The 25,816-nt window shown below is 48.3% G+C and overlaps 1 protein-coding gene across 1 annotated transcript; it reads right to left on the bottom strand.

Annotated features, from left to right (window-relative positions):
• Positions 1–185: 185 nt before the first annotated feature.
• LOC110480960 (uncharacterized) lies at positions 186–25,342 on the bottom strand. Its single transcript, XM_085565360.1, has 3 exons — positions 25,249–25,342; positions 17,039–17,786; positions 186–2,104 (listed from the first exon to the last, which is right to left on the bottom strand). Exons 2-3 carry the CDS (start codon positions 17,757–17,759, stop codon positions 1,170–1,172), a joined length of 1,656 nt encoding a protein of 551 aa, XP_085421486.1. The 5' UTR covers positions 17,760–17,786; positions 25,249–25,342; the 3' UTR covers positions 186–1,169.
• Positions 25,343–25,816: the final 474 nt, after the last annotated feature.

Here is a 25,816-nt window from a genome sequence, read left to right as displayed (position 1 = left end):
CAAGCACCACAAGATCCACACTGGGCAACAGCATGGGCAGACTGGGAGCTCTGGGAAGGGGCCCCAGCTCCGGGCGCAGCCCCCGGGGCAGCCCCAAGGCTCCTCCAGCCGGGATGGAACGTGGCAGGGCGAGCAGGGGAAGGGACGGGGCTGCCGGCGCCAAGGGAGCACGAGGGACACCGGGGGCACTTCACAAGCATTTAATGCAAAAGATAAAATCATTGGAAAGGCAAAAGCAACAGCAACGTGAAGCCAAACGTGGCATGTCCCATAGTAGGGGGGTGAAGCTGGCCCGATGCCAGGCACCCACCAAAGCCACTCTCTCACTTCCCTCCACAGCCAGAGAGAAGAGATAAAATTTAACCAGGGGTTCAGGAGTTGAGATAAGGACCAGGAGAGATCCCTCATCAAAAACTGTCACAGGCAAAACAGGCTAAAAACTTGAGATATTAATTGAATTTATTGCTAACAAATTCAGAGCAGGATAATAAGAAGTAAAAGAAAACCCTTCAAGACACCTTCCCCCACCCCTCCCTCCTTCCAGCTCTACCTCCTACTCCAGCAGTGCAGGAGACAGCGAATGGGGCCATGGTCAATTCATCCCCCGTGGCTTCTCCCTCTGCTCAGGGACAGGAATCATTTCCCTGCTGCATACTGGAGTACCTCCCACAGGAAAGTTCTCCAGGAACTTCTCCACCCTAAGTCTATCCCATGGGCACCAGCCCTCCTCAAACTGCTCAAGTGTGGGTCACTGTGTCACGGGGTCAGTCCTTCCAGGACAGACTGCTCCACTGGGGACCCATCTCCCCATGGGTCTCCCACAGGGTTACAGCCTCCTATCAGGCATCCCCCTTCTCCAGGGGGCTGTTCCAGGGGTTGCTGGGGGATTTCCCCATCCCCGTGGATCTCCAGGGGCCATCAGTCTGCAATTTCCACTCTCAGTCTGTGTCTCAATGGATGTTTCTGCCCCTGCATTCATCCAGATGCCCATGAGGAGGCAGGAAGATGTGAAGCACCCCCAGCCAAGTGTCTCATCAGGACCACAGATCACCACGGCTCTGCCCAACAGGAGTCACTGGGAATCATCCAATGCAGATCCTCCCATGGGGGACAGAGCTGGAGCAGCGCATGAAGCTCTTCCTGCACTCAGGGCATTTCTGGGGTTTCCCTTAGTGGTGCCTCTGTTGGTGTTTGTTCAAGTGAGAGTTCCTGGAGAAGCTCTTCCCACACTCCCCACACTCGTAGGGCCTCTCCCCAGTGTGGACACGCTGGTGGGTGGTGAGGTGGGAATTGCGTTTGAAGTCCTTCCCACAGCTGGGGCAGTGGAAGGGCCTCTCCTCTGTGTGTGTTGGCTGATGTTGGAGGAGATGGGCACGGATCCGAAACCTCTTCCCACACTTGGGACACTCAAAGGGCCTCTCCCTGGTGTGCATCTTCTGGTGGCGGTTGAGGTAGGACATGAGCTTGAACCTCTTCCCACAGTACTCACACTTGTAGGGCTGCTCCTCAGAGTGCAGGTGCTGGTGGCTGATGAGGTTGGAGGAGTCACTGAAGCTCTTCAGACATTTTCTACATGTGTAAGGTCGTTCCCCTGTGTGAATTATCTGGTGGCGAATCAGACAAAAGCTGTTGCTGAAGCTCTTCTCACAATCCAAGCATTTATAGGGCCGCTCCCCAGTATGAACCTTCTGGTGTCTGCGCAGGCTGGACTTGTGGCTGAAGCTCTTCCCACATTCCAAGCACTCATAAGGCCGTTCTCCAGTGTGAATTCTCTGGTGGTGTATCAGGGAGGACCTCTCACTGAAGCTCTTCCCACACTCCAAGCACTCATAGGGGCATTCCCGGCTATGGATCTTCTGGTGCTTGGTCAGACTGGAGCTCAAGCTGAAGCTCTGCCCACACTCCCCACACTCATAAGGCTTTTCCCCACTGTGGGTCACCTGGTGCCGGAACAGGCTGGAGCTCCAACTGAAGCTCTTCCCACACTCCCCACACTTGTAGGGCCGTTCCCCAGTGTGGTTCACCTCGTGTTTCTTCAGACAGGAGCTGTAGCTGAAGCTCTTTCCACATTCCAAGCACTTGTGGGGCTTCTCCCCACCATGAGACTTCTCCACCAGCTCCGAGCTCCGTCTGGATCTCCGCCCGCCTTCCTGGTTCAGGGGGGCTCTTTCCTCCTCACAGCTCCCTGGGCTGGGTTTGCAGACTCTCCTCCTGGGGGATCTCCAGGGCTTTTCCTCTTTATCCATCTGGCCAAGGCTTGGGAATGATAGATCCTGGTTTGCAGGGAGAAACAAGGGGTGAGTGCCTTTGGATGGGGGTTCCTTCTGACCGAAGGCCATCTCAGGAAGTCACTGGGTGTTTTGTGTCCCTAAAACTCTTCAAACCAGCAAGATTCAGTCCAAAAAACCCTCCCAGGAGTTCCCCCTCTCGCATCTCCACACTTTATGTTTTGCGGGTCCTCCTTCTCTGGACTGATGGGAGTCCCATGGTTCCTGCTATCCCCCCTCTCTAGGATCTCACTTAGGAATTATCCAGCAATCCCAAAGCCCCCGTCCATTTCCTGCACTCTGCACCCTCTTCCCCCCCAAAATCCCCAACCAGTCATGGAGCCCCATTATCCATCCAACGGGCATCTGTGGTTTAGCTTTGGAGTCCTCCTCTAATTATCCACCGCCCAAAAAAGCCAGTCTGGGACTCCCCCAATATATTTGGGGCGAGCTCCCCCTCCCAGATCACCTGAGGGATGAAGGGAGCAAGGGAATGGAGAGGCTCCAGGGGCCAGGAGTGCTGCAGACTCAGCAGGGAGTCCACCTGGAACCTTCTTCCTCTTCCTCATCTTTTTCCTCCTCTTCCTCCCACTCCTCCTCCATCTCTCCTCCTGCCTGTCCTCCTTTTGCTAATCCCGCCTCCTTCTCTTCCTCTAATCCCGGCCCTTCTCCGGCTCCTTTCTCTTCTCCTCCTCCTCCATTCCTTCTCTGCTCCCCCAGAGCCCAGCGCCCACAGTTTGTTCACTTGTTGTCTTCTACCTGCACAAGAAGGTCAGGGGGTCTCGGGGGTCGTGTCCCGCCTCCCCCAGAGCATGTGTTCTTCCCCTGGGCCCCCCCAGCCCGGTGTCACCCCCTTTTCTCTGCCCACTGAGCTCCTGAGCCACCAGTGGCTGCAGCCCCTCCCCGTGGCCTCGGGCCCGGCCGGGACCCCCACTCTATCCCCACGCTGATTTTGGGGGGTCCTGTGTCCCCCAGCCCTGCTGTCACTCTGCCCCTGCCCAGCTGCTCCCAGTGTTCCCAGTAAAGCCTCCCAGTTAAACCCAGCCCAGTTTATGGGGGCAGTGGGGAGGGACCTGGGGGTCCATGTGGGGCAGGCCAGAACCGCCCCCGGGATGGATCGGGAACGGGGACCCCCGTGTGTTCCCCCCATGTCACCCTGCTCTGAGGGGGGCTGACAGGAACCCCAGCACGGCACCCAGCGAACACCAAAAGGCACTGGGACCCTCCTAAGTCGCCCCGCAGCCCCCAAGGACCCCCAAGCCTCATAGAAAAATTCCACCCAAAAAAGATCTGCAGAAAGCAGACAATCAGAGAAGGCGTTTAACATTTTTCATTAAAACAGAGCGCTCGGCGTTGATGCCTCCCCAGATGCCAGCCAGACCCGCCCCCAGCGCTCCCCACCAGAGGAATTTGGGGAGGGGGCGCGTGGGGTCGCCCAGGCCGGGCCCAGAGCCCGCTCCATAAAGCAGCCTCTGGGCTGACTGATAGAGCTTTCAAACAATAACAACCCTCCTAAAATGCATGCATTGACTGGTTGGGAGTCTGGGAGGCGTAGAGACCAATGGCTGTGTAGCACTGGGAGTTTTTAAATTGCCTATAAAAGATGGTGGGAAACAACAAACCAGGCTGGCTGATGAAGCACCAGCGGTCTGACTGTGTTAAGTCGCTGACATATGAACACGAATGTCCCACCTGGTGCCACCGTGAGGACAAACAGTCCAAGTTTTAGCCCGCGGGTAGAGCAGAGAGAGACAGAGGGCAGACCCTGCAAAGGCTATCCCCACAGTGAAAAGCTGAAAAGAAAGAGGCCGGAAGAGCCCAAAAATAGGCAGCAAAGGCTGCAACAATAAAGCTGCAACAAAGGTTGCAAGAAGTTTCAGCCAAGGGGCTGTGGGAAAGAACCGGAGAAACTGAAAATAGAAGAAAAATACCACTGAAGACATCGGAAACCTCATCTCTAAGGAGGAACACCCAGTCCTAAAGGTGTGGAAACTTCTTGAGGAGTGGGACATCGTCTATGATGAAAAAGCATTATTGGCATTATTATGTGGACTAAGAACCACGGATTAAACACAACTAAAGACACTGCTTTTGACTTTAATTTCTGGGCACAAACTGGTCAAAACATTCTGCAAGCAGTATCCAAAGGCATAAGAAAATGCGTTAAGAGTTATAGAGCCGTGGAAACTTATTTTGGATTTAATAAGACTACTAAATATAGAAACATATGGCGAGGTTTGGAGACCAGATGAGTTTTTGGGCAGCATGGACGCCTTCCCAAACCCACAGAGCATGTGGCCAGACACAATAGCCAGCCATCCTGCTCCATATACCCGAGCTGCTTGGAATTCCCGTCCCACACCGGCGCTGTTCCGAGAGGCGGGCGGGGCAGCGCTGCGCAGCGAGACGGAGCCGGCAGCCGGGATGCGCCCATGCCAAAATGCCACGCGGTGCTGGAACGTCCGACGGCGGCACCCTGGAAATGCTGTCCAGTGCCTGCCCCCGGAGCTGCTGCAGGGGCTTGGACTGCGCCGCGGCTTTGGGGAGGGCGCCTGTGACCAGCGCTCACCCCCACGCCACTCCTGAGCCCGCTGGGGCAGCCCACAGCCCGCACGGCCATCCCACAGCCCTCACGGCCAGCCCACGGCCCTCATGGCCAGCCCACGGCCCTCATGGCCATCCCATGGCCTGCATCGCCAGCCCATGGCCCGCATCACCAGCCCACGGCCCGCACAGCCAGCCCATGGTCCGCATCGCCCAGCCCACGGTATGCATGGCCAGCCCACGGCCCTCATGGCCAGCCCATGGTCCGCACGGCCAGCCCACGGCCTGCATCGCCAGCCCACGGCCCGCATCGCCATCCCACCCCGCCCCGCCTGAGCCGCGGCAGGACAGGGGCTGAACTCGGCATGACATCGCTGCAAGTGCCCGGACGGAGGAAACCGGAGCCAGCAAAGCGCAGCGCCGCGATGGAGAGCCCCATTCCAGCGCAGCCCTGGGGCGTGGGCGAACCTCAGCAAACGGAGACAGTCCAAGGCCACCTGCACCCCCCAGGGCCATAGAAACACCGAGCTCATCTCCTGAAACCAGATGGCCCAGCCCTGGAAAAGCACCAGTAACTTTGGGAAGCTCACCCATGCCTCCATCAGAGGATGTACCTGCGTCCCCGAGCCAGCCTCCGCAGAACGCAGCCGCGCCTCTGCTGTGGCCCTGCCCCCAGTCCTGCCTCCATGGACGGCTCTGGGAGTGTCACCACCAAGGGCTGCATCCGTCAAACCTGGAAGCAGAGCATGGGAAAAGCCGCTCCAGAAACCCAGGCAAACAATCTTCAGAGATAAAAGACATACAGGAATATTATATCATGTATATATACATATCCTGAATATTATAAGAGCTTTAGTAAACAAGTCCACCTGAAGAAGTGCTTTTATCCGTGGAACACAGCTGCGTCTCGACATCTAGGAGCAAACCATCGTATCAACCAGCAGCCGTCCACATGTGGGCAGTGAAGAAGTAAACAAAGAAGCCTAACAGCTCCAGCCCAGGCAGGGTCAATCAAGACAAGACCAAGTTTCTACTCATTAAACCCCAACAAAACTTCACAGCCACCCTTGCCTTCTGATATTTCAACTACAGGAAAGTTTTCATATTGCACAAACTCTGGTAAACTAATGACATGTACTAAGGGTAAAAATATTGAAGGGTTGTCACACAAGAGCTACAAAATAACACAACAGTTTACTAAATATGTCCTAGAACTCATAGTACAATGTTTATTAATGTTGTTTGCATTTGCTAGAACAAAAATTGATAAGCATGTGATAGCTGTTTCAGCTAAAGTTATTAAGAAAGTATTTTATTTCTATCTCAGGCATAGGCTACTGTTCATCAAAGAAATCCTAGAATGTGTATTAAGTCTTCTTTTGGTACTCTTGGTATTTCTGCTTTCACTATTGCTAGATTGAACTGGAAGATTCAAAGAATATAATTGCCCTAACATTGTAGATCTACTAAAGCATACATAGGACATTAATTTACTAACACCATATGCAAATTTCAGCTGCAAAGTCTTTAACCAAGAGCTTGCCACCTAACATCATTTTAAAAATCTAAAAGTCACCCGTTAAAGTCAGGAACAAATTTCCAACCTCTAAGAAAAGTATATTACTTATACTGCTACCACATAAATTAGAAAATTTAAATACCTATATTTCTTTTATTATTCATAAGTTGTTCCTGTTAAAAGTTTTGTTTTGCACTAGATATTTATGCAAGCTTGTATTTTTAATATAAATTACAGAAAACCTCTAAAGAAAATATATTACTATACAAATTTTATAAAAACGAAACCTTCTTTCCCTTGAGATAAATGAAAAAGCCTAATTTAGGAGGGGTTCTTTCAAATCCTCATAGTGAAAAAGAAAGCTCTCAGTAGCCCTTTAAGTAATAGTACTTTGTTAATTCTGTTCAATAACTACGTTTTGTTCCTAATTTCAATCATTAATACAAAGAAGAAAGGAGGGGTAAGTTTGGGGTGAATGTACACCCCCTCTCTAAGTCTAAAGCAATATAATGTCTTTCAATCAATCAATAACAGCACAATAATCCTATGATAAATGTGCTTTCAACAGACTGTGGAACATGCTGGACACCTGCCAGATGTGTGTGGTATGCTCTGCGTCCTGCCCAGAATTCCAGACAGCATCCTGATATCCCTTCAACAGACAGCAGAGAGCCATGTAATCCAAACAATTGATGACTGCCTCATAGAAAACTGCAACTATTGAAATAACAGTTCATGTAAAGACTCTATTTGCCTACAAATTGCATTTTCCATTAAGTTTGTTTTTCCTACAGTTCTAAAGTTAAGCGTTTCAAAGTTTTTTAATTTGTTTGCAGTTAAGATATAACATACAACTTTGTTTACAAACTATTTTTCATGTTTACAAATGTTTTCTATTTAACATTTGTTTTTTCTAGTTTTCTATTTATAGATAGACTACACACTTCTACAGGATCACTGCTTCAACAGAACCACAGCTGTCACCCTAGGAGGACTGCAGCCACCATTTAATGGGACTGCTACCACCATCCTGACCAAAAAGGTGTCAGGTCATATTCTGACTCTGTCAGTAGTTTGGTTGTTTTTTTTTTTTTTTTGTACTATTGTATTTGTATTTTTAATTTTCCTAGAAAAAAATCTGTTATTCCTATTCCTATATCTTTGACTGAGAGCCGCTTAATTTCAAAATTAGAATAATTGAGAGGGAGAGGGTTTATATTTTCTATTTCAGAGGAGGCTCCTGCCTTCCTTAGCAGACACACTCGGTCTTTTCCAACCGAGACATTCACTAATATATAATTAATGCAAATTAAAACTATGCTGTTTTCTGTCACCCTGTTTGCAAGAGACTCCTACAAATAGATGACAGACAACAGGTCACAGATTTTAGTAAAGACAAAGGCTGAGATGTTGAGGTAGCAGTAATCCAGTTTTAAGGAAGAAATCCAGCCCAGCTCCATGAGTGAGCCTCTAGGCTGACTGACAGAAGCTTCAACCAATAACAACCTGTAAGAGACAGTTGGACGTTTCCTTCATTTGTGTCACAATTGTCACAAGGACAGAGGCTTATCCCCTGGAAGACCCTGACTGTAGTTCTGGCCTGGTTGAGGTGCATGCTTGCCACACTGCTTCAGGCAGGGGCCAAGAGATTGTTTACAGGTGTGTTTGCTGTGCCCTATGGTACACTGCTTCAGGTCGAGATGCCTACACCCACTTATCACAATAGCCCATGAATTTCCCCACCTCTTGGCCAGATGTCACACACTTTGGAGAACTTTGGTGATCTCCCATGGAAGATCCCTCATCTGCCTCACGAGCCCCATCAAGGACAGAGATTAAGGCCCCTCCACAAGGACTGAGACTGAGACCCTTAAAATCCTAACACAGGGGGCACTGGGCTGACTGAGGCGGGATGTTTACCAAGTGTTACCTGCAGGTGTGTTCACTGGACCAAAACGGGTTTCCCATGGCAACCAGTCCTGAAACAATGGTTCCTGCTTAATGCTGGAACTGATTTGTCCTGTTCGGAACTGGACTGTCTGTACTTGTTCTCAATTAACTTATTCTCCATCGTCCTGTACCCGTTCCCCTCACAGTGGAGGATTATAAAAGACCCCTGAGTTGACCAAAGACTTTGAAACTCTCCCCGATGGACGCGATAGATCTACTAGCCAGATCATGAGGATTTCGTCTCTCCCTTGGTAGCTATATCCCCCCTCCCCTCCTTCTCTCTCTCCCTCTATCCTTTATCTCCTTTCTAATCCTTCTATTGCATTTACTGTGGGCACTCAATAGAAGGTGCATTTGTTGTGATTAAACTGATGGTGAAACATCATGACCCCCCCCCCTGCTGCTTGTCCTAGCAGAGTGACACAACCCTCAGACTTGCATTTGACTGGTTGAGAGCCTGGGAGGCGTAGAGACTAGACCAATGGCCATATAGCACTGTGAGATTTTAAACTGCCTATAAAAGGTGGTCAGGAACAATAAACCTGGCTGTTTGGCCGATGAAGCATGGGAGGTCTGTTGTATGTTAAATCTCTGACATATGAACACCACATGACACAGACTTGGACTCCAACAGCAGTGTCTGGTTCCAGACTGCTCTGATTTTCACTATGAGATCTCAGTTCTTTCAAATCTAGTAGTCAAAGCCCCTGAAACATGGAAAAGCTGGGAATCAGGTTAAACCACTGGAGGGTTTGCTCTGTCCATACATTCCATATCTCTCTTGGTGTCCATTCAGCCTCTCCACTCCTGCCCTGATGCATGTTGCTGTATCCCAGAATTCAGTACATGCTTTTATAGATTGATAGATACCTGTGACTATTGTATATACAGTTGTCTTGGAGTGAGTTATTTGATAGTACATTCCACAGTCCTCTGCTTTGTGCCCAAATGGTTCTTGTTTCTTTAAACCCTGGGAGCCAGGATGGGACGTGAGATGGGCCAGGGCAGGAGATGCTCCTTGTTCACTGTGCAGGCATTTTGAAGCCTCGCTGCTCGGGTTTTGTGTGGTTCTTCCCCCGCATTGTAGTAATTTGATTCTCAGGATTGTATGGTTGTGTTTCTGGAGATTTTAGGATTTTGTTTGTAACAAGTGTAGCATTTTATGCAGAAGAGCTACAGTATGGGGATTTATGTTTAACTGTGGTAAAGCAAATTAAAGGAATTCCAGGAATTCCTCCTTCACAGCAACTTAAGCCCTGACTCTCCTTGAATTTAAGGTAAGGACAGGGTTCTGTGTTTGTGGGCATATCAGAGTTTTTCCTGTAACAGGCACAGCCTTTTGCAGGGCAGCAAAATAAGTGTCAGTAGAAACAATGCTTTAATTGGATTGTGTGGGAAGAGAACTGGAAAAGACTGAGATTTTGTAAAAGAGAGTTTAAATAAAGAAGAAATGCTGAAGTGATAAATGGAATAGCCCGCAGGCAATTCCCGGGAGTTTTTGGTGCGTTAAGAGGCTGGCACCTTTCGAGTACTATTACAATGCAGAGTTTGTGAGAAGGGCTAGTATTGCTGTTCTATGCCCCAAGTGTAAATTGAAGGTTCCTAATCAAGCCGATTCAGAACCCGAGATCTTAAAGCTTATGTGTGGAGGATTGCATCCGATACCTGTGACCTGGAAAGTCTGTGTGTGAGGAAAAACTGAGAAAAAAAGTGAGGCTTGGGTAGAAACAAAATAGTGTAAGGAGTGAGAACTAACCAGAGCAAAGAGGTTCCCGACATAGCCCCTGTGCCAGGGGTCAGGGGTGCTCACTGGAAGAAAGCCTCCAGTAGAGGCAGCTTGAAAAACTAAAGGATTTATAACACCTTATTGCAGCCAATGCTGTTTTAAGATGGGAAAGCAAATAAGGTGAGGTCTTGTATGCTAATATGTTTTTCACCTTAAAGAATCACCCAGAATGGCAGAGTAACTGGGTTCAGAGCTCCTTCTAACCCACTGGTGTTAGCTCTTGAAAAAGAAAACAGAGCAAAGAGAAGGCAAATCAAATGTGTTGTTCAGCATGCAGTATAAGGCAGTGATGTATGAAATCAGACAAAGCTCATCATCCTGAAACACAAAAGCATATATGATTTGTAAAAGGCTCCTCCTAAGGTAACAGAGGATGAGGAGAACCTCCCCAAAAGGGAAGAGGACTCAGGCTTCAAAGGTATATCCACTCGAACCCATCCCCCTCATGGCAGTCCAATCTCATCCAGAACTAGGAGGTAACAGACCCCTCTGCAGGAGGCAGCGGGACCAGGAGAAAGGAAAAAGCTGGAATTATGGTTGATATAGGAGCCATATATTCACTTTTAAATAAAGCTTTAGTACCTGTGGAGAATGTGGAGAATGATTATGTTGTAGTGTGGGGAACAACTGGCCAGTCTGAGAAGGCATACTTTTGCAAACCTTTAAAGTAACAATGGGGTATTTATATGTTTTTGTATATACTCAACTCATTAAACATTCTAGAATGAAGAGGTTACTCTGGAGGTAAATGATCAAAGGTACATAGAGGTGTTAAGTTTAACATTAACAGCCATTGAAAATAAGGAGGAAATTAATGAAGAGATATTAGGACAAGTATTTTCGGGGTGTGGGCCTCTGATGTACCACAGAGGGCAAAGAATGCTCCCCCCCATAGTAATCAACCTTAAGGAAGGGACAGAACCAGTGAAAAATTAAGCAGTACCCCCTGAAAAAGATAGTGAACAAATCAGCCTAATAATTGATAGTACAGGATTGAGGGCTGTCAATAAGATAACAAAGGATTTATATCCTGTGGTAGTAAATCCATATACCTTACTAACTTGTTTAACACCTGAACTAACCTGGTTTACTGTTTTAGATCTGAAAGATGCTTTCTTTTGCCTCCCTATCCACAAAGCCAGCCAGAAAATTTTTGCATTTGAATAGAAAAGCCCTAAAAGCGGGCTCAAAACCCAGCTCACATGGTCCATGTGCCTCAAGGCTTCAAAATCTCCCATTCTGTTTAGAGAACAACTTGGAAAGATCCAGAACCTTGGGAAACGGCACAGGAAGAAGCCTTTCAAATTTCCTAGAACTCCAAGGATACAGAGACTTTAAAGAAAACGCACAGGGCATGGCAGGATGGTGCTGGCTGTGTGTTTGCAATTACAAACTGTTTGTCAGATAGAGATCTCCAGTGGACAAAAGAAGCCACATGGGCTTTTCACCAGCTAAAGAGTGCCCTCATGTCAGCTCCAGCTTTGGGACTTTAGATGTAAGTAAGCTATTCTTTCTGTTCTCCCATGTGGTTCAGGAATTGAATTCATACTGGAGGGCAGTTGTTTCCAAGCAATTGATGGAATGCCAAAGGATGGCCAGGCTGCCTCAGAGCTGTAGCAGCAGTCATGCTGAATATGCAAGAAGCACACAAGTTTACCCTGGGACAAAAATTACTGTATTAGTGTCCCACACAGTGTCTGCAGTACTGGAAGTAAAGGGCAGCCACCAGCTCTCACCACAGAGGTTCCTGAAGTTCCAAGCCATCATGGTAGAACAAGATGATATAGAGAGAGTGGTAACTAATATTGTCAACCCAGATTCTTTTCTCAGTAGAAATCAAGGAGAAGCAGTACACCACGATTGCCCGGAGAAGCACCAGAAAACACACTGGGGCCTAACTACTTAAAAGCTTTTGTGAAGTGTGGCTTCTTTCCCAGAATGACCAAGGCTGCTGGTGTTACAGAGTGCATCAAAAGTAAGTGGTAGTTTCCACAGGATTTTATAACACATATCTGATTTAAAGAATCATTGCCAGGAGCTTATATTCCAGGAGAACTGACAGTGTGATCCTTGCCTCCAAACTAACCCCAGGAATACCCCAGACAAAACTTGGTCAGATTGGGAGGGGCCATGGATCTGGACAGCAGTGGTAAATTGGCTTTTCAAAACCCCCATGGAAAGGGGGATGTCAGTATTTATGAGTATTAGCAAATACATTTTCAGGGTGGCCAGGAACATTCCCCACCAGAACTGTCAAAGTGACCAGAGTAAATAATACTGATTTTGGAGTTCCAGTCACAATAATACATGTTATTGTATATTGCACAATATTGTGCAAGGAGCTAAGTGAACCAGTACATAACATACAGCCTGGGAATTAAGTCTAGCTTAAGTCTCTTACAGAAAAGACTTTGGAACCACAGTGGGAAAACACACTCCAGATGCTTCTTACCACCCTCACCACAATCAAGATTAAGAAGCAGACTGCCTAGATCCATCACCCTCGAATGAAGCAGGCCCCAGAAGCCCCTTGGAAACTGACACCAAGAGACAACGAACTGAGACTAAAACTTGTTCAGGCAAAATGAATGTATCGTGGTGGGGGGGGGGTAGTTTGTAATTTTATTTATAGAATTGCCTTGTGTATAATTGTAATTGAAATCCTGGAATATCTCTATCCAAAACAATGCTGAGTGGCCTTGGTCCCAGGTTCTAATCAGTATACTGGATCTATGAGAGAGCTGGCCACTGCAGCAGATGGACTAGGAAACTTAAAACAACCCCTACAGTTATCCCTAAAAGGCCAGGGTCCAAAATCACAAGTTAATAGTAGAAGCACTTGGTATGGTTCAAGATAACATGTCTTTAGCTTTCAGTGTTATACAAGCACAGTTTTGGATGCAGGCAACAGCAACTTTGATCATACGGGAGGGGGTGAAAAGCATCTGTGACCTATGATCTTGCTTCTAATGTGGCCACTGCCTTGCTACTTACTGCATGCAATGCCACTGTTTATCTGCCACTTCAAGATTCAGCCAGTCACTGATCAGAAAACTTGTATATACTGGTAAAGATTGTGTATGCTTGAGAACTCCTTGTACTACTGCAATTGTGCCTAGTCGGTCAAATGTACATAGTAAAGCCCTAAGGGACACTTACTAATGTAAGGATTTGCATTAAGTAAAAGAATTTACTTATCATCTTAGGGAAAGGGGGGAATGAGACAGTTAAAATTGAACAGGGTAGAAATACATTTGGATTTAGGTGAAATGTGCCACTTGAAGCTTGCTAAATATGCTGTTTAGTCTGGTAACTGCAGCACTAGCAAAACTACTCCAGCTAAGGAGAAAGAATGCAAATTTCCACAGTAAAAGATAAGACATAAGAAAGACTCCTCGGACCTTGAAACAGACAGGGCAGAGTGTCCCAGGAGTTCTTTCTGTACTTTCTGACAAAAACTGAGTACAAGTGTAACTAGCTGTAAGTGTAATGCAATATCAGCAGAATTAATATGCATCAACCTATTGTGAAATTCTATGCATATGGAAATTAGTAAGGGTAATAAAAAAGGATTGGGCATTCTCAGAGGTGTGCATGTCTATTGAAGGGCATGGAGTGCCAACATGCATCCAGCACTGTGAATAGACATATCACTCCCTATAAATCTTTATTGGAATTGTGGGGTTTGATTTTTTTATCTGTGTTTCAGAAGCTTCCAGTAGCTTCGCTCCGAACCCACCCCTGGAGCACCCCTGCTACAAAAAACAGTCTGTGCAAACACAGCTCTAAAAATGGGATTCCAGGTATCCAGAAACTCAGGTGAACTCCAAGATGGGTATTGAGATGTCCAGGGGCTCAAGTGTGCCCAGAAATGAGGCTCCAGCTGAGAACGTTCTCTGCTTGGCTGAATACTGACCAAGGACTGGGGCTGCACCAAGGGGGGACACCCTCCTCCAGCAGGGATGCCCCACTGTCCTAGACTGCAAGGCAATGTGTATTCTATTTGCCATCTGTTAGAGGCCGGGCAGTTATTTTCTGTTAATTGGGCAGTTTTCTTTATCTCTTCCACAAACCAATCCTCCCTCCAAGGGAGGTATCTGCTGTTAATGGGCTATTGAATATCACTGCATGACTGATAAAAATTACAGCATCCCATTGTGAGATGATCCGCCTAGAGAGAGGAGCCAAGCATTACTAACTGGATATAATCTGAGCTTTTGGGACACCAGAACAGCCTTTACGCTGGATTCCCAGCGGAACAGCTGCTTTTTCCACTGGATCTTCAGAAGAAGACTACACCCTTCTACAGGATCACTGCTCCAACAGAACCACAATTGCCACTCCAGGAGGACTGCAGCCACCATTTCAATTGGACTGTTACCAACACCCTGACCAACAGGGTGTCAGGTCATATTCTGACTCTGTCAGTGTTGTTTTGTATTACTGCGTTGTTTATTCTATTTTTTTTATTTTCTTCCCTAATAAAGAACTGTTATTCGTATTCCCATATCTTTGCCTGAGAACCCCCCTTAATTTCAAACTTATAACAATTCGGAGGGAGGGGGCTTAGTTTTCCATTTCAGGGGGGGCTTCTGCCTTCCTTAGCAGACATCTGTCTGCTTCTGTCCCAGAAGCCACTCAGAACCTTGGGGCTGGGCTGGTCTGGTCCTACCAGAATGCTGGGAGCCATCAAAACTGCCCTGTCCCTGCCCTCTGCAACTACACAGGGAAAAGAAATACAAGGAAAAGCCCAGGAGTGCAGAGAAAACTGGGAGAGATCCTGCCCCAACCACCAGCATGGGCAAAACAGACCCAGCCTGGGTACAGGGTGTGAATTTATTACCAACCAAATCACAGCAAAACGACGAGAAGGGAAAGAAATCTTGTCCAACACCTTCCCCCCGCCAACGGAGATCGCACAAAACGGGGCTCACCAGAGATCTTCCCAACGGAGGTCATCTGGGATCACCCAATGCAGATCCTCCAATGGGAGACTGAAGCAGCGTGCCTGAACGAGTCCCAGTTAGCGACCTGCACTTTCAAGGCCTGGAGCACGCTTGCTAAAGGAGCTGGTGAAGAGGTGAGGGACAAGTCTTTTCTTGGAGATCCAAAAGCCCTTTATTGTTATGAAGAAGATTCAGGGACAAAGACCCAGCAGGGTCAAGGACACAGGGTTAAATACGGAAAAATGGGTGGATCTGAAGGTCAAGGACCAATACAAACAGGGAAAAGTGCTGCAGAGGAAGGACAGCAAACTAGGGGAACCAATGGTATAACAGGAGCAGAACACAGCAGCAAACTGGGGACAGTGAGGACCAGAAGAGTGTGGGTCTCAGATTCAGTCAAAGAGAGAAACAGGAGTTTCTAGCCAGGCAGAAACCTGGGAAAGAGTTGGAAAAGAATGTAAATAATTCCTTATCTCTCTTGTTTTTCACATTGTTTATAATTAAGTTCTACCACTGTGCGTCAAGTACTTTGCACCAATGGTGTAGGTTGCTTTCACTTCAGGACCAATAGAGTTGGTCCTCACAAATTTCTGTATTAAAGAGCAGTGTATTTTGAATAAACCGAAGTTTTACTCTCAGCAGGCTTCTGATCAGAGTGTCTTCATCCCCGTCCTGCCTTGACAGCAACAAAGGAGGGAAGAACATTCTAGGGAGATACAATATTTTTATTGTACCATATCTACAAATATGGTAAAAAGGGGCTGAACAGGGGTAATGTCAACTGAGTAAACCAATGAAATTTAACACATTACCTGTGCCTGCAGAGGCCTATGGGAGGGAGGGCTCCTCTAACCCTAACCTAAGAGGGGTGCTTCTCCCTGCTTGTTTCTGTCCCACCAGAGTTGAAGCATTACAGCCCCATTGGCAGGCTGCTGAGTCTCCACAGGGGGTGGAGTTGAAGCAGTGCATGGAGCTCTTTTTGCACTTGGGCCACTCACAGGGCTTCCCGCTGAATGATGATTCTAAAGGGTTAAGATTTTAGCTGAGTGATGAGGGTGGTGAGGGAAGACAAGCACACAATCAATATGATTGATAAGCAAGCTTTGATTTATTCAAAGATTCTGTCAGCTTATATAGGGTTTTCTACAGGCATCTCTTCAGCAACAAGCTCTCATTGGTTATTTCATAAAGGTCATAGTTACATATTTCTCCTACTTGGCAGCCAAGTTCCTCATCTCATTTCGCTGGGTACATCTTGTTTCACATCCTGTTCTTGTATAACTCATATCTCAAGGATAGGCTGTCCTTGTTATCTGTACATGCCGATGTGTGCTGTTCCCAGGCCATGCACAGTGTACTGCTCCCAGGCCAGACACAATGCTGTTCCCAGGCCTTAAACAGGGGATTGCTGGAACACCTGTTCCATCGACCCATGGCCCTGCTTCTGCAGCCATTCCCCAACAGCTGAGGGTTAGAATAAATTCATATTGAAGTTAGATACACAACGATAGGTTAATGATTATTAGATGCCTAAGCTAAAGCAAATTGTTATATTATGAGACCATTTATAGAAAGAAGTGGAGCAAATGAACCATTACAGGAACATATTGAAACCAGAAGAACAATGCCCAGCACCAAGACTCTATGTCAATCCATCGTGAAGTAGGGGGCCTTGGATTGTGCCAGAGAGTCACAGAGCCCTGACGAAGACTTTCCTGACTTCATCCCTGGGATCACTGACCCAATTTGAGACCACTGACCCAAATCAAGAGAAGAATTGCATACGTGTGAAAGACTAATAGCCTCATTTTAATACAGAGTGAAGATGGGAGGTGCTGGGGTTGTGCATATGTAATATTTTGGGAAATAAATAGAAGGCAAAGAACCTTGTGCAGTGTGGTCATGCATTTCAGGGACGATCCCCACAGTATTTACCAGTGTAATAAACACACCACTTTTGAACTTTGGCTAGTAAGAGAGATTTTGTTGTTGATTTTTGATTTTAACCATTCACCTTACTGGTGCCTCCGTTGGTGCTGGGTCAAGCCAGAGCTGGAGGAGAAGCTCTTCCCACACTCAAGACACTTATAGGGCCTCTCCCCAGTGTGGATGCGCCGGTGCAGGGTCAGGTGTGAGTTACGGTTGAAGCCCTTCCCGCAGTCGGGGCAGCGGAAGGGCTTCTCGTCTGTGTGAGTCCGCTGATGCAGGAGGAGATGTGAGTTGCTCCGAAACCTCTTCCCACACTCAGGACACCCATAGGGCCTCTCACCAGTGTGGGTCCTCTGGTGCCGGATCAGGTCAGAGTTCCACCCGAAGCTCTTCCCACACTCCAAGCACTCGTAGGGCTTTTCCCCAGTGTGAATTCTCCGGTGTTCCACCAGGCTGCAGCTCTGTCTGAAGCTCTTCTTACACTCAAAACACTCATAGGGCCGTTCCCCAGTGTGAATCCTCAGGTGCCGGATCAGGTTGGAGCTGTCTCTGAAGCTCTTCCCACATTCCCCACATTTGTAGGGTTGGTCCACCTGTTCCCCAGTGTGGATCCTCTGGTGCCGGACGAGGTGGGAGCTCCGGCTGAAGCCCTTCCCACATTCCAAGCACTTGTGAGGCTTCTCCACCAGCTCCGAGCTCTGGCTGGACCTCAGGCCACCTTCCTGGCACAGAAGGGGTCTTTCCTTCTTGCAGCTCCCTGGGCTGGGTTTGCAGCCCCTCCTCTTGTGGCATCTCTGAGGCTTTTCGTTCTTCTCCATTGGCCCAAGGCTTAGGAATGACAAATCCTGGTTTGGCAGGGAGAAACAATAGGTGAGCAACTTAGGCTGGGGTTTCTCCTGCCCAAGTTCCTCTCAGGAAATGACTGGATATTTTGTGTCCATAAAAATCTCCAAAACATGAAGGTTCAGCCCCAAAATAAATCCTCACAAGAGATCCACTTCCTTTCTCCACTGCGGGTTGTGGGAATTTCCCCTCCCTTGGCTGATGGGACTCCAGTGGCTCCTCTATTCTTGGGTCTTACAGATCACCCAGGGTATTTGAGGGTCCCAATGATCCCTTCTCCCCATACTCCCTATTACAGGATTCCATGGCTCCCAGGGGTCCCCCAACTCAAGGCTCTTCTTCTCCCACCCTTCAGGATGCCCAGGGTCCAACAGCTCTGGAATTGCCTCTCTCCACTCACCACTTCAGGGGTCTTGCAGTTCCCCTCCACCACTCTCCTGGAGTGCCCCAAGACTGATGTGCTCCTCCCACCAGTACCTGGTGATCATCTTGTGGATCTCCAAATATCATCCTGAAGTGGAAACTGTGATGCAGCGAGACCCAGACTTTTCCCATTAAAACCCCAAGGCCTTCCAGGGACCACAAAGATATTTGGGTCTCATTTCTGGAATCTGCAAACTCCAAACAATTCCCCTAGAAGCACCCCTCTGGAAGACTCCCTGCTACACCAGCAGGATGGAAATTTGTGCTTCTCCTTCTGCTCCTCTTTCTGTTCCTCCTTCTCCTCTCTCCTTCCTGTCCTCCTCCATGACCACCCCAGACCCCCCTCTCCCACCCCCCTCTGCCCCACAGAGGGGCATCACCAGCTCCTGGGTGGGAGGAACCACCCCAAGGAGCACCCCAAGAATGGACAAGGGGTTTGGGGAACCCTCCAGTGCAGATCCAGCCCCTCTCACAGCACTGGGGAATTGCTCCAGGGATCAAGTGATGGGGAAACAAAGGGACCACACCACGAGAACGAGAATGTCATTCCTTCTGTCCCTCCTCCTGTTATCCACCTCTCCCATCCCTTTTTCATCATCCCCTCTAAATCCCTCTGGCTCAGTTTAGGGCTGACCCTCCCATCTCTCAAACAGTTCTGGTGTCCTAAATGCCCTTTTATGGCTTCTTCCCCCACTTTTCCATTGTGTTGAAAAGAATGAGAAGAAACGTCTGTACAAAAATATGGTGGGAGTCTCCTTTGAGATAGGGCAAGGGACTTGTAGACAAGGAAGTGACAGGAGAAACCATCAGTTTCAGAAAATGTTATTATTTGACATAGACTGCTACTCAGCCACAGTCCTGCTAAATTCCTGACTTTCGAGGAAAAGAACCAAGACTTAACAAAACCATTATTATCATATATGATAAAAAAGGGATAATATTGAGATAGTTTACACATCCTCCTAGAGGTAATTAAGGACATGGACACCCAGGGGGGAGCAATAAGGGAAGTCTAGAAGGGATTTGGAAAACAGGGGATGGATGGTGTTGGTGAGCTGGGAAGGGATTGGGTGAAGGGGAGTGTGAAGGAATATGGTTAAAGCAAGAAGCAGGAGGATGAATTTATGTGAGAAGAAAAAAAAAAGATAGAAAAGAGAAGGAAAAGAATGAATTGTGAGGATTGGGAAGTTTTTCAGCACCATCTTATCCTCAAAATTTGCTAAGTGATCCAAGCCCTTTCTAGGCCAGGTTTCCAGGAGAGTAAAAGCAGGAGGTCAGGATGCCAGGGGTTTCTCTGCGGTGGCAGCGGCAGCACCGGGCGCAGAGGTGCGGCACCGGGAGCACGGGCTGGGGCCTGTGGGGAGCTGCGGGGCCGGGCCGGGGCTGTGGGGCAGCCGGGGCTCAGCGCCGGGCGCTGCCTGACCCCACCAGCCCCGGGCAGGGCCGGCAGTGGCCCCCGGCCCCCAGGAGGCTGCGGGACGCCCCGGCCGCTGCCCGGCCCCGGGGAGCTGCCGGCCCTGCCCGCCGGGGGGGCCGCCTTTGGACACTGCGGCAGGACAGGCACCGGCTCTGCCACACGGGCTGGGCAGGGACCCTGAGCACAACGGGGAAAACAAAGGAACAGCTGGGAAATGCAGAGTGCACATGAAGGATCAGGATTTGCTGTTCAGGATTTGCTTTGGGTCCCTGCAGAAAGGAAAGGTTTTGCAGAAAGCTCAGCAGCTCTCAGAGGATGAGCACCCACAGGCAGTGACCGGGGCTGCAGGAGTGGCACAAGAAGGCCCTGCAGCACTTGGGCACAAAGGCACAGCAGCTGAAGGCAAGAAGGGATGAGCAAAAGGCCAAGCTGAAGGCAAAGGCCATGGCAGAGTTCCTACAAGCCCCTGGGAAGGAGTCAGGGCTCCAGCTGCAGCCCACAAGGACACTGCAAGCACAGACAGCAGCACCCTCAGCAGGAGCAAGTCCACCCCTGCATGGACATGGATTGTCAGGGCTCTCTGAGCTCCCATCCCACCAGGGCACTACAATGGAGCCCTTGAGAACATTCAGGGTGGCTCTGAATCAAGAGGAGGCCTCTCCTGATGGACGCAGGGCCTCTTGATCTATTCTGAATATCAGATCTAAGGAGGGGGTAAGTGGGAAAAATGAGCAGGAGTGTTTTCTTCAACTACTATTAGCACATGTGTTATATGGGTAAAAAATGCATATTATATGATTGGCTCTTCACAAATATTAAAATGAATATTACATGTGTTATATATGAAAGTAATGTTGTATTAATCCTCTTTTAGTAATATTGTATTATTCTTTTTTAAGTAATGTGGTAAATATAGATTTTGTCTATAGCATAATATTCAAATAGAAGTTATGTGATGTAAGATACCTTTTTGCGACCAGCGCAAGGAATAGTTAAGATAACCAAGAAATTCTTCACATAGAGATAACACCAATAAGACAGCCAAAAATCCCAGGACAAGATTAATTGCCTCTTTATCAGACCATACAGATTTCTTCCAGACACCCTGGAACCAAAGGGATTGATTTAGAAGATGATGGGGGAAGTTGACAATAAACAGAAAAATTCCTAGTTTGAAAGGAATATTTGGCATCATGTATGAGATATATGAATATGCAACAGGTTATGGTTTTTAAGGGTTAATAATTTGTTTGCAAGGTAGGCTGTTTGTGGGCTTAATGCCCAGAAAGCATCTGGACGTCTGTAATTCTTTGCTATTTATCATCCTTTATTGTCTTAACTCTTATTATCCAAATTCTTATTGCTCTAATTTTTATTACTGTTTTTATAACTATTTTATTACTATTCAACTTTTAAAAATTTTAAACATGTGTTTTTCACAGGTTTGAAAAGCATGAATTTTTGCTTGCTCCCAATTGTGATTATAATTTCTGGGAAGGGATTTTATGGTGAATGTGTGAATGGAAACTAATATTGCAAAACGTACTGAATTACTTTAACAGTTCCCTATTCCAAAGGAGGGAAGGAAGCCTTTTATTAGAGTCCCTGATAAGGGCAGGGCTTTTGGAGCCAGGGATGTCTTCCTACAACACTTCTGTCTTGATGGTCAGAAATCAGAAGGATAGACAGCAGAAGAAAAGCAGAATTTTCAAGTGTCAAAAAGCAGATAAACTGAGGCTCCTTCCCCAGCCCTCATAGACAGGGGAAAAGAATTCTAAGTGAATGTTAAACAGGGCCAAGCCAAAGGAATTCTGCTGAAATGTTAAACTCGGTGGCTAGAGTGGATTCATTGTCTGCAGAATTGTACAGCCACAGCTTTCATGGGAACTGAGGCCAGAAGACTGACAGCAGGAGCATCTTCTATAGTTCAAGTCTGGCATCAAGTTCAAGCTTTGATCACCAAAAGAGCCTCGCAATGGATGAGCAGTGCTCAGTTATTACAGTGTGAAACTTGTGCAGTGGCACAGGAGGATTCAGAACTGAGGACAGGGGAAGGGTTTAACCCAGCCTCCTGTTTGAACAGCCCACAGAGGGGCTGGGAAGAAACCCAGCACTGCATTCAAGTGACACAGCTCCAGACCCAGCCTGGGGGAGATTCAGGAGACATTGCCTGGCCTGAGGCAGAAAATGTCTTTGTGGATGGCTCTTCAAGGGCAGCAGAAGGGAAAAGAGTTCCACGACACGCTGTTATTGAGGAAAGGGAATCAGACAAAGTGCAGGTTACCCCCCATGGTCAGCTCAACCAGCACAGCTGTGTGTGCTTGTAAGAGCCTGGCACTGAAATGTCCTGAGCAGGAAGGTTTCAATAGCTTCTGGTGACACCACCTCACCTGTCAGGGTGGCAAAAGCATTTCTGACTGCTTCAGCAATTACTGGATCACTTCTTAAGGTGTTTTAAAAACAAATAATTTCAAGTGTAATTAAAAAAAAATCTGTTTCTCTACTCAGATTTCATAAAATACTTTTTTTACCTGATGTTACACTGAGTTTAACATCTCAACAGACTGAGAACAGCCAAAAAATACCCACAAAGATAACGACCAGCAACAAAACATCAACGCCCAGCAGCAAACAGCAACCAACACCTACCCCAGACCTCTGTCCGTCCCCCCCCCCGTTCCCCCCCCCCCCCCCGCAGAGCTGGACTGGTCTGGAAAGGAAATCCAGGATTGTGAATGTAATTAACATCAAAGACAAAGAAATCCGGGTCGAATAGGCAACCATACAATAAGAACTACACAACTTGGAATTGTTGCACATTAAACCTAGGGATTTACATTGGTTCAGAATGTAGAAAGTTTAGGAAAAAGCTACTAAAACTCATGTGTCATGGAATGATTTTCTCTGCACAGCCAGGCTCTGAGTGGATGAAATTATTTCTGTTGCACATCCTGGCCAGAATCAAGTAATGGTTTGATTTTCTAACACTAGAAATGTTGTTGGAGAGTTTTGGAGGTAAGAGTACACCATGAGAAAGTATAAAAGTAGTATTAAGAAAAAAACAGTCAGTTAGGTTTGGGCCAGGGGTATGAGAATCAATTTTTATTCTTAAGAGAAATAGCAGAAATTTTTCTTCCTTTGTGAAGTTTTTGTGTATGTGTGTGCGTAGCTGTTAGTGATGGCAAAATATTGGTTAGGGTTGGTCTGTGTTCACTTCAGGCTTCATTTTAAAATGAAGTGTGACCCTTTAACTTGTAAACAGTTAAAATAATATTGGTTAAAAAAGGCAGAAAAAGAGGTGGAGGGGAGGGAACACTTGAATTACCAGACTGCTGCACTTGAACACAAAGTTCAGTTCCAAGCAGCCAGCAGAGGAGCTTTAGAAATGCAAATTAACACTGCTGGGGCAAAGTGTGGACAATTTTCCTGGGTCTTCTTGCCTGGGGCAGGAATTGGGCTCATTCCCTCTGCCCTCACCCCAAGCTCTGCCTCTGCAGCAGAAATTGGTTAAAGCTGCAGAGGGAAACAGCAAATGGAGAATGTCAGGAAAACTTCACTAAAATAAGTGTGTGTGGGGGGGAATCATCCCTCTGCCCACTCCATGTGCTGTCACTGTCTATGTTATATAGGGTGTATCAGAGCGGGGTTTACTATCAAAAATTCAGGGAAATCAGTTGGGAATCCAAGTATTTGACAATTTAATTAGAAAAAAGTGGTCAATTGATGCAGCCCTGGCTGGAGGTAGTACCCAAAAATGGGGAAAAGATCAACGGCTACCAGAACAACCCCTACACCACCACAGACCAGCCCCAGGGAACCCAAATGAATTCATATCAGGAGACAGAGAACCCATTCATCATTTCAATGGCATCATTAGATTACAAGCTGTCCTCCAAATAAGAACCAACCAGACAGCTCCAGCTCCTGATCTTCCTCCTGACCAATTCACTGAAATGAGGAACACAACATTTCACCATGGGAGGGTATAGGATCAGATTATCTGTTAGCAGAAAAAGGAGGAGTTTGTGGAAAATTAAATGAGTCAAACTGCTGCTTGCAAATAGATAACAATGGAGAAGCAGGGAAACAGACAACAAAGGAAACAAGAAAGCAGCTCATGTTGTGGTCCAAATGTGGAAAGGATTGGAATGGGACACGGTTTCATGGTTCCCTGGCAGACCATGGATTAAACGAACACTATTTCTCCTCTTATGTGCTGCAGCAACTCTCATCTTTTTACCACGTACGACACCTTGGGAGTGCAGCTCATCCAGCAGGTTATAGATGGGTAATATGCTGACTGGCTCTCACAATTAAGGGACGGATATTTTGTGTATGTTAAGAGAACTTTTGTTGGTGTATGGTTGCTATTGTAACTTGTTATTTGGACATCCTGCGTTCTCCTCATTGTCCCCTATCCCCTCCTGTACTGCTGCCACCAGACAGCCGGACAGCCTCGGTTGCCAGGGTCATGTGGAGGGAGGGCGGGCACAAGTACCACTTGCCTGGGGCAGGTAGGAATGGGGAACACATCACCCCCAATCGAGCGGCAAGAAGGTCTCCACCAATAAGGGCAAGGAAGAGTTGACTGGCAGACTTTGGGAGGTGCCAGGGTTGGCTGATAAAACACCAGCGTAGGATAGGCAGAGTAGCCATTTTATGGATAAGCATCTGGCAGACGATCGCCCTAGCAGCGCTGTCCTTTTCACCTTACTCAGTCCTTTGTTGTGCTTTAGTTTAATAAACATTTAAAATTTTAAAGGGAGCGGTTGTTTCTCACAAGGATGTAGGGCAGCCAGGCCTCCTGTTCCAGAAACGGCTATGAAAGGACAGGGAATGAGGTAATTGAGAATAATCCCAAAACTAAAAAGGACTCAGGAAGAAAAAACAAATTCAATGTGTGAATCTGCCTGGAGAGAAGGCCGGGGACTTGAAGATAAGAAAAGTAACGGGAGGAACCGTCAGTTTCAAAAATGTTACTAATTAACACGGACTGCTTCTCAGACTAAGTCCCGCTAACTTCCCGAGCCTCGAGAAGAACAAAAATTTAACAAAACCATAAATATCGGATATTATATAAGGCGGGTGGGGGGGGGGGGAGAGTTTGCATCTTAAGAGTGACAGGCGGTAGGCGGATCGGGAAGTCTGAACCTTCCAAGGAACTCAGCCGGTGGGCAAAGGGAGAGAGAGATACTCCTGGGGAAATACAGACAAAAGGGAGGCTGCGTTTAAGAGACGCCTAAAGGAAATTACACATGGCTTCTTCCTCTGTTTAGCAATGGCTTCTGACTCTGTTCAGGAGTACTATAAAAGTCACTTTGACAGGACTCCTCGCTCTCCGCCGGGCACACGAACCTCCGGCGACGGGAATTTCCCCGCCCGCTCCCGGCCGCGGGGCAGCCCCTCTGTCCTACCCACAGCAGCCGGGCCGAGTCAGCGCTGCTCCGGCAGCGGCTCCTGCCCGGCCCCGGCGGGAAGGAGACCGCGGGCAGCCGCTCCCGCAGCGCCCTCAGCCCGGGGCCGGCACGGGCCGGACACGGCACCGGCGAGCCGCCGGAGCCCCCTGCCGCCCCCTCCGCCCGCAGCCAGCCCCGAGCCCCCGCAGAGCCCAGCGCGGCTCCCACCTGCGCCGGGGCCGCCTCCGAGCTCCGCCGCCGCCGCCTCACCGCGCTCCGGCCGCTGCCGCCGCTGCCGGGCCCGCACAGCCGCTCGGCCAATGGCGGCGCTGCGCGGCCACGGCCGCCCTCAGCCCGCCGCCGGGGCCGCGCCGCGCCCCGCTCCCACCAATCAGCGCGCCGCAACCGCGACTGACGGCACCGGCGGCCAATGGCAGCGAGCTCGGGGCGGGCTCTGCGCACGGCCCCGACTCGCCCCGCTCCCACCAATCAGCGCGCCGCAACCGCGACTGACGGCACCGGCGGCCAATGGCAGCGAGGTCAGGGCGGGCTCTGCGCACGGCCGCGCCCCGCTCCCACCAATCAGCGCGCCGCAAGCGCGACTGACGGCACCGGCGGCCAATGGCCGTTTCCCAGTGTGGATTACCGGGTGCTGGATCGTACCAGAGATCCACCGGAAGCTCTTCCCACATTTCCCACACTGGTAGGGCTTTTCTCCCTTGTGGACCCTCTGGTGGTCCCTTAGGCTAGAGCTCTGGCGGAAGCTCTTCCCGCACTCCCCACACTCATAAGGCTT

Source organism: Lonchura striata, chromosome 35, assembly GCF_050655825.1.
Source record: "Lonchura striata isolate lonStrDom1 chromosome 35, ASM5065582v1, whole genome shotgun sequence".
Taxonomy (NCBI): domain Eukaryota; kingdom Metazoa; phylum Chordata; class Aves; order Passeriformes; family Estrildidae; genus Lonchura; species Lonchura striata.
The sequence above is the reverse complement of the archived record's forward strand: the minus strand, read 5'-3'. Positions and strand labels throughout refer to the sequence as shown.